At 46.6% G+C, this 13118-nt stretch overlaps 1 protein-coding gene across 2 annotated transcripts in view; it reads left to right on the forward strand.

Moving 5' to 3' along the window:
- The first annotated feature begins 3702 nt into the window (after positions 1–3702).
- The window catches only part of SLC10A1 (solute carrier family 10 member 1), a 32844-nt gene continuing 23428 nt past the window's right edge, over positions 3703–13118 (forward strand). The window contains exons 1-2 of one of the 2 annotated variants that reach the window (XM_066342499.1): positions 3703–3837; positions 10758–11271. In XM_066342499.1, the coding sequence (XP_066198596.1) occupies positions 10916–11271 (356 nt within the window). In that variant the 5' untranslated portion in view covers positions 3703–3837; positions 10758–10915. Of the gene's footprint in view, positions 3838–10405; positions 10425–10757; positions 11272–13118 lie in introns of those variants that run through there. The other variant, XM_066342500.1, reaches the window with a different exon arrangement.

Raw genomic sequence — 13118 nt, forward strand, 5'->3', positions numbered from 1 at the left:
CTGATGACTTCCAAATGGGCAACCCTGACTTTCCCTCTGAATTCCAACTCCAGATTGAACTCTCTGGATGAGAGAGAGATCTCTCACTCAGCGTTTCCAGATTTATTTGTGAATTTCCCCTCCCCAGCCAGTTCCTTCCTCAGTGTCCCTCATCTCTGCAAGCGGCACCATCAGTAAACCAATTGCTCGGCCCTCACTTCTCACCTCTCGAGCTCTTGCCATTTCTTGCCACCCTCTCTTCCCTCTCGAGCTCATTACAGTCCAATAGAACTCTAGTACAAGCCACATATGCAATTTTAGTCTGTCTAGAAGCCAGATATTAATTTCTTTTTCCAAGTGAGAGGAGAGGAGATAGACAGACTCCCGCATGCACTCCTACCAGGATCCATCTGGCAACCCCCATCTGGGGCTGATGCTCTGCCCATCTGGGGCCATGCTCACAACCAAACTATTTTTAGCACCTGAGGTAGAGGCTTCATGTAGCCATCCTCAGCACCATGCTGATGTGCTTAAACCAGTAGAGCCATGACTGCGGGAAAAGAAGAGAGAAAGAGAGACAGAAAGGAGAGGGGGAGGGATGGAGAAGCTGATGAGTGCGTCTGTGTGCCCTGACCAGGAATCAAACCCAGGACTTTCACATGCCAGGCAGACACTCTACCACCGAGCTGACTGGCTAGGGTGAAGCCACATTTTAAAAGTAAACTGAGGCAGGTCAGGTTAATTTTAATAATATATTTTATTAACCCAACACACCCAAAATATTATCATTTCAATGTGTAATCGATATTTTTAGAAGTTGTCAGTGTGAAATTTAAATAAATAAATTTTAAAAAGTTATCCATGCGATCTTTTATTTCCTAATTTTTGTGGTAAATCTTCAGAATTCAATGCGTATTTTACACTTGGGGCACATCTCAATTTAGACTAGCCAGGTTGCAAGGGCTCGTGGCCCACGTCTGGCTGGGGCCTACAGCCCGGACAGCCCAGAGAGAGTCTCAGAAACCTTTATCTCCAGTCTGGATTACTGCCACCGTCCCCTGTCTGTCTCCACACTGGCTCTGCTGAGGGCCTTTTCCACAAGGCAGCCAGCTCCTTCCCTTCCTCATCACCTCCCGACTCCCTTTCCTGGCTGCCTCACCACTGAGCCTCCCTGCTGCCTCCGGCCTCCAGACAAGCCCCCAGCACAGACCCTCTCTGCCTGCTGTTCCTTCTGCCCAGAACACTCCTTCCCCAGTCACGTTCTATCCGTGTCCCCGACTTCCCTTTATCCCAGCCACGAAGTCCCTGTAACCCAGCCAGTCACATGACCTTGCGGCCACAGCAGTCAGAGAGAAGTCCACCAGCTGGGGTCCTTTCAGCCCGGATGTGCCATCCTGCCTTCTCCACACAATGGCTGCTGGCCACAGCAGGGGACTCTAGGATCTCAGTCCATTCCCCCAGGCCCCAGCTGGGAAGGAGCACAAGTCCTTTCTGCTCTAAGGACCCCCAAATTCATTCAGGCGACTGTACCCAACCTGAGGTCATAGCCCTGAGTGGTACAGACGGGACAGGGTACCAGCCCTTTCCAAGGGACTTCATTTCTCTCGGACTTCCTCTCTGATTCTCTCCCTTCCCCCTCCCATATCTTCTGAAACCTGTTCAGACCTTGGTCTTGAAATCATCAGGACTCTTCTGTTTTGAGTGTCAAATAAAAAGCTGAGTGTCGCCTGACCAGGCGGTGGCGCAGTGGATAGAGCATCGGACTGGGATGCAGAGGACCCAGGTTCGAGACCCCGAGGTCGCCAGCTTGAGTGTGGGCTCATCTGGTTTGAGCAAAAGCTCACCAGCTTGAACCCAAGGTCACTGGCTCCAGCAAGGGGTTACTCGGTCTGCTGAAGGCCCGCGGTCAAAGCACATATGAGAAAGCAATAAGGTGTAGCAATGTGCAATGAAAAACTAATGATTGATGCTTCTCATCTCTCTCCGTTCCTGTCTGTCTGTCCCTGTCTATCCCTCTCTCTGACTCACTCTCTGTCTCTGTAAAAAAAAAACACCTGAGTGCCCACATGCTCCTTTCTCTCTGCGTTTCTACAATCCTCTGTCGGTCTGAGACCTTGCCAGCCAGGCAGGGGAGGGGCCACACGGTGCAGGACAGTGTGGGTTTAGGGATGAGGAAGGCATTACCAATTTGCCACTTATTAAAAGGCATTTATATTCAAAAATATTTCTGTTGCAAGATACCTCAATAAGATTAGTGCTAAAGCCTGACTAGGAGGTGGCACAGTGGATAGAGCTTCGGACTGGGATGTGGAAGGACCCAGGTTCGACACCCCGAGGTCGCCAGCTTGAGTGTGGGCTCATCTGGCTTGAGCAAAAAGCTCACCAGCTTAGACCCACGGTCACTGGCTCGAGCAAGGGATTACTCAGTCTCGGGCTGCTGTAGCCCCACAGTCAAGGCACATATGAGAAAGCAACCAATGAACAATTAAGGTGTCGCAATGAAAAATTGATAATTGATGCTTCTCATCTTGCTCTGTTCCTGTCTGTCTGTCTCTGTCTATCCCTCTCTCTGACTCTATGTCCCTGTAAAAAAAAAAAAAAAAAGATCAGTGCTAAAAATGATCCATTGTATGATGTCATGGCACCATGATATGTTACGAATTCAATTCTCATTACACAGGAGTGCCCCTGGGGGGTGAACCTTTGTGGGCAGAAGGGAAGAACCCAAGCTCTTGAGCTCTCGCAGCCTGTGATTCAGGACCACACCATGCGCTGCCCTAGAGGGGGGGTCCTGTGTGTCTCCCCACAGTAGAGCTGCAGGTCTGCAGGGCTCCAGCCTGCCCACCAAACCACATATGTGGCAAGTACAAGTTAGCACCCAGGAGTGGCAGGAGGGGCTAGGTTCAAGGCCGGCAGAGAGAGACAAACACATTCCTAGGTTAGTGGTCACCAAGAGGTTATTGCTCATCTGATCTCATCTGCACATTTGCTTATTGCAGTTTTATGTGGTCCAATCCCTTATGCTTCAATTAAATTCTTTTTTTTTTTTAATTAAGTGAGAGGCGAGGATGCAGAGACAGACTCCTGCACGCAACCCACCAGGATCCACTAGGCAAGACCCATATTGGGGTCATGCTCTGTCCTTCTGGGAGCTATTTTAGCACCTGAGGCAGTCCACGGAGGCATCCTTAGCACCAGGGGCCAACTTGCTCAAACTGATTGAGCCATGGCTACGGGAGGAGAAGAGAGAGAGAGAGGTGAGAGACAGAAGAGAGAGGGGTGTAGAAGCAGATGGTCACTTCTGTATATCCTGACCAGGGATTGAACCCAGGACTTCCACATGCTAGGCTGATGCTCTACTGCTGAGCCAACTGGCCAGGGCATCTTCAATTAGATTTTAACTAGCATTTATGGAATCTTGGAAGCAGCTCCACAGAGTCCTGGGTCCACTAGGAAACCACAAGACTAAAATATTAACCATGCTTATCTCTGGGTGGTGAGATTTTTGTTTTCTTTTTTGTTTATCTTTATTTCCTCCTACTCCAAAATAGGCCCGTGTGACTTGTGTAATTTTGTTTAAGCCTAGAAGTGATCAATGTTATGAAGGACCCCTGACCCTGTGAATCCCACACTCTGGGCCTGGGACCTTCAGGCTCCCATGCACTTTGCCCTCCGCTGGCCACAGAATATTTGCTCACCTTTACAAGCTGGTGATGAGTGCCTCAGGGGGTGAAACTGACCTTCACTCCACCAGCCTCACCATTTTCCAGGCCGAGTGGTGCAGGAGCCATAAGGAGTGTGGCAGTAACCCCAGCCCGAGTGATTCCAGGAGGGTACGGAAGAACTTCAGTAAACGTTGTAAGTAAGACACAGGGAGTTGTCTTTCCCAGCCCCCGGTTCTAGCTCATGATCATCAAGTCCAGAAATCATGGTCTGTGAAAGACCTAATCGCCCTCCACCCCCCTCCACCTCCTCTCACCCTCACCCGCCTGACCTCTCAGCTCTCAGGGATGGGCCAAGTTCTCTAGCGGCAGGGTCTCCGCGACCATGTGAGAGCCTGCTGAGACCCCCATCCATGCAGCATCCCATGTGTTCTGTAGAACAGGCAGAGTTTACAAGTCCCCCCGGGGGGTGGGGTGGCTGTCTCCAGCCACAGGAAGAGGGAGGGCACGCTAGCTGCTCTTTCAACACCCCACCTTTCAGCACATTTTATGTTTATTTTGGAATGGTGTCAATCCTCAGAGTGAATTAAAGAGTGTGCTTGCTATCTTTGCTGATTTAGCAGCTTGCATACACATTTCCCAACCACATGTTGGAACATTGGACTGGTACCATTTTGCTTTCATCTCAACAGACTTATAACTAACAGATGATGTTTAGGATTATATGAACCCCTTCTCTTCATCCTGCCTTCACTAACACATCTCTTTCCCTGGCTAGTTTAATTCTAGAATCTCAAGTTAGAAAATAACATGCTAGCCTCCTGGTCCAGCTCCCCACTTGGTACTTGAATCCCCTGAAAAAGAGTCTTCTCTGCTTGGACCTATCCCACCCACCCACGCCCCAGTGACAGGCACTTCCAAGGCACATCATTCCTTCTTATAAATAGAAGTTCAAAGTCTTCCCTCTGTGGCATCAAATACAGAGTCACCTTCCCAACTCTGTAATTCTTCAGTCCAAAATGCTCTGAAATCTAAATGTTTGTTTGTGATTCCTTTGACAGCAAACCCTGTTTTCTACGGGTGTGAGGTTATTCATTGTCTTGATTTACTCATCACATGGTTCACTGCAGAAATGTTGATGTGTTTGAGTATGGTGCTATCCCAAGCCCCAACTGGACTGTTAACTCATACACAGATCATGTACCATATCACCATTCCAAACTTTGAAAAACTATGGAAAGTTTCGAATGAGCAGTTGTAAACCTGTATCTACTTCTCTGATATTTTGGTCTTCTATATCTTTTATTTTTTTTCTAGATGACTTGTAATTGATTGAAAGAGGTGAGTTAAAGTGTCCTACTATCCATTTGCTTGTCTATTTCTCCCCTGATCTCCTGTAATTCAGCCTTATTGCATTTTCTTATTTGGCATATAGGTTTCCTTTTTCATTGTGATTTGCATCTGTGAGCATTATAAAGTGCCTTCCTTCATTTTCACCTTATGTGATGTTAAGATATGACCTGTGCTTGCTTTATTTATTTATTTAGCAAGAAAGACAGAGAGAGGGATGGACAGGGACAGACAAACAGGAGAGAGAGATAAGAAACATCAATTCTTTGTTGCGGCACCTTAGCTGTTCATTGATTGCTTTCTCATATGTGCCTTGACTGGGGGGCTCCAGCAGAGCGAGTGACCCCTTGCTCAAGCCAGCGACCATGGAGTCATGTCTATGATCCCACACTCAAGTTGGATGAGTAAGCGCTCAAGCCAGCAACCTCAGGGTCTCAAGCCTGGGTCTTCTGCGTCCCAGTCCAACACTCTGTCCACTGCGCCACCACCCAGTCAGGCAATCTGTGATTTCTTTTCTATGCATTTGTTTCATGTACCTTTGTACATACTTTTATATTCAACCTTTAGGAAAATACTTTGTCTTAGATGGGTCATTTGCTTGATTACAGTATGAAGGTGGGTTTTGCCTAGGGAGAAGTCTGAATGTCTCTTTTCTGTTAATAGATGAGTTGAATCTATTTTAACATTTACTGATATGTCACATGTTAGCCTTAGTTCTATCATATTAATATTATAGTACTTCTGCTTTTATCATTTTTAAAATGCTTTCACTATGTAGTCAGTTGTCTTTGTTGCCATAATTCTCAAATTTTGAAAAATTTCTGGTTTTTGCTCTAATTGTTACATTTTTAAAGAAAGCTTTATATAATACCTCTAGTTTTCAATTATTCTATTTAACAAGTGTCTGTTAGTTCCTTATTATGAACCATAAAAAAAGTAATCAGGTGCATTTCTTCTTCTTTGCTTCCTCTCTACCCAACTTCAGTCAATAACATCTTTCTCAGAGTTAAGCTTTGTATGTTCAAAGTGCTGCTTGTTCAGGGATTTTTCTGACTCCCAGCTATTACCCATGGTGCAATCAGTAAACTCTACCTCTCACCTCCTTTCCTCCTTCCTCTATCAATGTTTGTTAATTACATTGTTTATCTGTTGTCAGGTCATATCATTTTCACATCTTTCTCTGTCACTCTAATGTGTAAAATTATTTCAGCTTTAGTCCACAATAAATGTATTCAAACCTTGCTGCCAATGTTTTTTTCATAATTTCCCCCAATTATCTTTCAGTTGACTGACCTTCGTCTACTGGTAATTTCCTCAAGAAAGGTTCATAGAATTACATTCTCTAAATTCTGTCATGGTCAAGACTATGTAGTCTTTATAGTTGTACGATAACTTAGCAAGATATAAAATCCTTGGGTAACACATCCCCCCCCCCCCCCCGGGAACATCTTTTAAGTATACACCACCAGCTTCTGGCATTGAATGTTGTTCTGAAGAACGCTGGTTATTAAGTGACTTGATCATTTTGCTTGATTGATCATCTTTGAAGTCTAAAAACTTTACTAATATGTCTCTCAGTTGACTTCTGCATTAATTTTTTCTCATACAAGGTATAAAGGAAAGTCCTCTTTATTTCAGAAAATCATATTCATATTTGATCTGTTCATTGTTTTGGCTTTCCTCTGTGGAGACTCCAATTATGTTTCTATTGAATATTAGTTCTTTCTATTCTATATCTACCATTTTCTCGCTACTCTTTAGCTCTTTTTTTATTGTTCAGTGAGAGGAGGGTAGGCAGAGACAGACTCCTGCATGCATCCCAACTGGAATCCACATGACAAGCCCACTAGGGGGTGATATTTTTCCCATCTGGGGTATTGCTTCATTGCTCAACAACTGAGCTCTTCTTAGCGCCTGAGGTGGAGGCCATGAAGCCATCCTCAGCACCTGGGGCCAACTCGCTCCTACTGAGCCATGGCTGCAGCAGGGGAAGAGAGAGAGACAGAGAGAAAGCAAGAGGGGGGGTGGATGAAGGGTAGAAAAGCAGATGGTTGTTTCTGTGTGTTCTGACTGGGAATCTCTACTCTTTAACTCTTTATGGCCATTCTATGTTGTTGCTTTACTCATTTCTCTCTTTTATGTTTCTTACATAATTTTCTCCATGTGTGTATCTCTCTTTCTCATTATTTTATTTATTTATTTAATTTTTTTTTTAGAGAGAGAGAGAAGCAGAAAGATAGGGAGACAAAGAGAGAGAGATGAGAAACATCAACTCATACTATGTCACCTCATTGTTCATTGATTGTTTTTCATATGTGCCTTGATCCAGGGGGCTCAAACCCAGTCAGTGACCCCTTGCTCAAGCCAGCAGACTTGGGCTCAAGCCAGTTACCCTGGGTTCAAGCCAGTGACCTTAGGCTTCAAGCCAATGACCTTTGAGCTCAAGCCAGCAGCCCTGGGATCATGTTGATGATCCCACACTCAAGCCAGTGACTGAGGGATTTCAAACCTAGAAACCTCAGTATCCCAGGTCAATGCTCTATCCACTGCACTATCACTGGTCAGGCACTATGACTTTCTTTTGTTTTATTTGTATTTCTTCCATTTCATCTTTGGCTCTCTGACACTGTGTTTTACCTGAGTTTTGCCGGCCAGGCTTCATCAGCTTCTGTTATCCCACCATCTTTTTCCTGTGTCCTTTTTCTCTTCAACTTTTTATTATGAAAAATTGCAAACTGACCAATATAGTGGAAGGATAATGCAATGAGTATCCATATAGTCTTCATATAGTTTCACCAATTGTTATCATTTTGCCAGTCTGCTTTTCCTCTTTCTAAACACACACATACAATACACAAACACATTGTCCCAAACCATTTTAAAATAAATTGCAGACATCATGACACTTCATCCATCACGACATTAACCTGCATCTCCTAACATGAGAATATTAAAAATAAATACATAGTCCCTGGCTGGTTGGCTGAGTGCATAGAGCATCACCCCAGCAAGCAGATGTTCCAGCTTCAATTTCCAGCCAGGGAACACCTGAGAAGTGACCCTCTGCTTCTCTTCTTCTCCCCTTTCCCCTTTTCTCTCTCTCTCTTCCCCTCCCACAGCCATGGATCAACTGGTTTGAGCATCAGCACTGGGCATTGAGGTGGGTTCCATGGAGCCTCCACCTCAGGCACTAAAAATAGTTCAGTTACAAGCATGGCCCCAGATGGACAGAGCATTGGCCCCAGACGGGGTTTCCAGGTGGATCCCGGTTAGGGTACATGTGGGAGTCTGTCTCTCTGTCTCCCCTCCTCTCACTGAAAAAAATAAATAAATACATACATACATACATAGCCCTGACCGATTAGCTCAGTCATTAGAGCATCATCCTGAAGCACTAAGGCTGCGGGTTAGATCCTCATTGAGGTCACATACAAGAAGCAACTGATGAGTGCACAACTAAGTGCAACAACGAATGAATGCTTCTCTCTCATCCTTCTTCTCTCTGTCTCTCTAAAAAATAAAAAGTATACATAAAATAAAAATATTTTAAAATAAATAAATAAATACATAAATAAATTAAATAAAATAAGAACATTGTCCAGTATAACCACAATAGTAATTTGATAATTCCCTAATATTATCTAATAACACTCCATATTCAAATTTTCCCAATTACACCCAACATGTTTTTAAATATCTTTTCAACCCAGTGTCCAATCATACATTGCATTTAATTAAGTCTCTTTATTCTTTAAATGTAGAACAGATCTCCAACTTTTGTTTTGACATTTACTTGTTTAAGAGGACGTGTCAGTTATTCTGTAAAATGTCCCATATTCTAGATTTGTCTGGTTAGTTCTTTATATTTTGTTTGTTTGTATAACACTCATTCTTCCAATAAACTGCCAGTTAGGTCTAAAGACTTGATGAGAGTCAGAGTAAACATTTTTGATTATGTGTATATCATGCACTTCATACTGCATTCCATCAGGAGGCACGTGATTTCAGGTGGTGTCACTCTTTAAAATCCCAAGGTTGATCATTTGGTTAGGTGAGTAACAGCCAGGTCTTGTCCATATAAAAGTACATATCTTCCCTCTATAATTACTAGCTAAGCTATGTGGTCAATAGTGATACTTTATGAATACCCTGTTTCCCAATTACTTTTTACCCAAAGGTTTTAGCCTTTATTGATGATCTTTGCCTGAATCAACTATTACATTAAGGGTCCCAAAATGGTGATTTTTAAAAAAAATGTATTTGTGTTTTTGTATTTTTGTTTTGTGGTCCTCCTTCATAGAAGCAATTACTGCATTCAGTTTTGTTTTTTGTTATTTTTTTTAAATTCAGTGGTATAATGTTTAGACAGCTTTTGTTTGCTGTGGCAGTGAATAGTCTTCAATTGTTGAAAACGTTTCCTCTTTTACTTTATAGTAGATTTAATTTAATGTTGTGTATTACTCAATATCCAATGGGCTAGTTATTTGCATGGCTCCTGCTGGGTGGGCCAGGGTCGCCTTCTGGACTTCCAGCCTTCCATCAGCCAGACGCTGGCTGCTTCTTGTGACTACTGCTCATCCATCAGGTTCTTTGTGTAGCCCCAGGTGGAGGATCCTGTCACCTAACCTTTATCTGTGCAGAATCCCAAAGGCCCCCAGAGCCATTGTTGGAGTATACTCATTTTTAGGAATGTCTTCATATCAAGCCAAAATCTGTCCTCACCTCTACCCCATAGTGGTTCACACCCTGGTCCTTGTCTTGCCCTCTGGAATCCCAAATAACGAGCCTAATCTCCTGTTTCAGCAAATATGAAACTATGAGACCCCCCACCCAGCCAAGAGGCAAGTGTGTTTCTGACGACTGTGTTTGTCCCACTCTGAAGGTTCACCCCTGCTGCTGGGTTGAGAGGAGGGAGGCTCAGTAGGGCCCGCACACACTGCGAGCCTGCCCTGGGCCTGCCTGTCTCCACCTGCTTGCTGTTGCTTGCCCAGAGCCTGGCTCCCAGCCTGAGACACACAAGTCTAGAACAATAGCACAGATGTCAGGTACTGGAAAGAAAAGCCTAGGTATCTCTGCTTCTTGTTCAGAAAGTTTCCTAAGCTATGGGGCTCCCCAGGCTGCCTGCCAGGGAGTCCGGACACCCATCTCCGGAGCCGGGGTGCCCTCGGGGGTGCCCTCAGAGCTGCCCTCAGAGCCTTTGCTAACCCTGCAGCCTCTTCCCTCAGAAGGGGAGCTACTCCTCCCCTGGGCCCTACACCATCCAGGTTTAGGGACAGCACCAGGATTTCCCCAGGCCAGGCCAGAAGGACACAGGCACCTCACCTCCTAGGAAAAGAGTTGTGGACACACCGCCCCCTAGAGGCCAGGAACACACCTGCCCCTGCCCAGTTCCACAACCCCTGGGGATATGTTACCTATGTCCAGGAAGGAAAGGTAACCTAAAGCTTGACTCTTTCCACTCCTGTGGGCTTGGGGGCAGATAGGCAGGGGGAGGACACCCTCCTAAGGCATCAAAGACTGAGCAGAGGGTGAGAAGGGCTGGCCTTGGACAGGGTCTGGAAAAAACTGTCTGGGAGCACCCAGTGGGGGCAAAGGAGAGAAATGAGTCTGCTTGTCCCCGAAGCGGCAAGGTGATAAAGGCGTGTGAGTGACACCAGAAAGGTCGAGGAATTGGGTAGAGCAGGGCAGGTTGAGCAGATAAGGCTCTGGGCTCTTTTTCCTTTGGGGCCACAATTGCATAACCCTTCTATTTGCATTCTGGTCCAGACAGCCTGCCAGAGTAGGCCAATATCAGACCTGCTCCAGCTCCATTTGTCCTGACGCTCTTCCCTGGGAGGTGATTAAAGAAGGTGCCCAGCAAGGACCGAGCAGCGGAGGGAGCCAGGGTGTGCCGGTCTCGCGGCTTTCCGCCGCCGTGCAAGAGGATGGAGACCCTCAATGTGTCTGTGGCGCTCAACTTCTCCCTGCCGCCCAATTTCGGCAAGCGCCCCACCGACCTGGCGCTGAGCGTCATCCTGGTGTTCATGCTGCTCATCATGATGCTCTCGCTGGGCTGCACGATGGAGTACAGCAAGATCAAGGCTCACTTCTGGAAGCCCAAAGGGCTGGCCATCGCCCTGGTGGCACAGTACGGCATCATGCCCCTCACCGCCTTTTTGCTGGGCAAGATCTTCAGGTTGAACAACATCGAGGCGCTGGCCATCCTGATCTGCGGCTGTTCACCCGGGGGGAACCTGTCCAACGTCTTCAGTCTGGCCATGAAGGGGGACATGAACCTCAGGTAGGACGGGGGTGGGGAGGGGGCAGCTTGGGCACAGGGGCCACACTGGTGGTGTCGCAATCAAAGGGGAAACACGGGATAAAGACAGGGGAGGGAATGAGTGGGGGCTGGGGGCAGGATAGGGCAGGAAGTGGCAAGTTTGGTTGTCAAGAGCTTATGTCGGGCTGGGAGCAGGAGTATGTCTTGGTTTAAACACCAAACCAAAGGGACGACGCTGGGTCAGGGGAGTCCTGGAGACCCCATATCCCCAGAGGCATCTCAGGTGGAGCATAAGGATTGTCTCAGAGGAGTACTGGTTTAAACCAAAGGAGCTCTGGAGAACTTCACCTGCCTACAATGGTGGGCACGTTGTTTGCTTTGAAGCCAGAGAGCTGAGACGGGGAGCCGATTGGCTCCAGGCATCTCCATGGAGATCAAGGTGGCTTGGAACTGAATGAGCACCTCCAATTCTTACAAAGCAAACAAGAATTTCCAAAGCTCTTCCCAACTATCCAGGCAGATGGGATGTCTTCTCTTAACTCCTTACCCCTACCCCTGTGAGACACAGGAACATTTCCGTGGGAAGGTACAACCAGGTAGATTCAAGAGTTGCCCAGCGCGGGCCAGGTTAGGCTGGGCTCCACTCAGCCAGACTGCTGGAGGGAGGAAGCAGCAGCATCACCTATGCCGGCTGAGGAACTCACCTGCAGAAGCTCCTGCCTCAGCCTCCAGCTCAGTGTCCTTTGGTTGGGTCCTCAGTGGAGATGCTTTCCTAGGCCAGGTAGGGCAGTGTCTGTCAGCACCCTGTCCCTGGCCAATGTTTACCAAGGAAAGCAACCAAGACAGGAAGGAGCTGCTCCTGGTGATGCCAGGTGAGGCCGAGTGAGGCCGGGGCCAATTTTTAAATGAAACAAGAGAATGATACTTGAGGTTTGCCAGGAGCCACCGTCCGAGCAGCTCTGGAGTCCCCACCGTAGGAGTCAGCCCTCACCGAGGTAGTCGATGGGAAGACAAGGACGAGACGGGGCTTGGCAGCTACAGTCTCCCATGGGAACGTAGCCCGTGTTTCACCACCTCAGTATGAGGAAATTCTCCCCTCCAACTAATCCAAACCCTTCCTGCTGCACAGCAAGCCCCGGGTCTTGATCTGGCCTCTGGACAAGGCTCGGCACAGCCTCCATGCCCTGAGAAACCCAGGCTGTATCTTAATCCTGTTTTAGAAGTGATGCTGGAAGTCAGGTGTCAGTCAGGCAAGGGGTCCTCTGATGGCTTTGGATCTGTATCCATCACGTGTTTCCAGACTTCGGATTCCAATTTGAGTTCCTCTAGGACAGGGGTCGGGAACCTTCTTGGCTGAGAGAGCCATGAACGCCACATATTTTAAAATGTAATTCCGTGAGAGCCATACAACGACCCGTGTACGTGTACGTTATGCGTTATCCAATAAAACTTTGGTGTTGTCCCGGAGGACAGCTGTGATTGGCTCCAGCCACCGGCAATCATGAACATGAGCGGTAGGAAATGAATGGATTGTAATACATGAGAATGTTTTCTATTTTTAACGTTATTATTTTTTTATTAAAGATCTGTCTGCGAGCCAGATGCAGCCATCAAAAGAGCCACATCTGGCTCGCGAGCCATAGGTTCCCAACCCCTGCTTTAGGACAACTTGTTGCATGTATTATAATTAAACTAATGAAATTGACAACAACAACAAAAAAAAAACAGGCACTGTGCCAAGCACTTTGTCTGAGCTACTCACACTGGGAGGGGCCCATTTTAGAGAAGCAGAATCTGAACCGGGGGCTCCACAGCCTGTGCTTTACTCAAATATCTTCAGGGTTCAGGCACGGACATAAACAAACAAA

This window comes from Saccopteryx leptura, chromosome 6, assembly GCF_036850995.1.
Source record: "Saccopteryx leptura isolate mSacLep1 chromosome 6, mSacLep1_pri_phased_curated, whole genome shotgun sequence".
Classification (NCBI taxonomy): domain Eukaryota; kingdom Metazoa; phylum Chordata; class Mammalia; order Chiroptera; family Emballonuridae; genus Saccopteryx; species Saccopteryx leptura.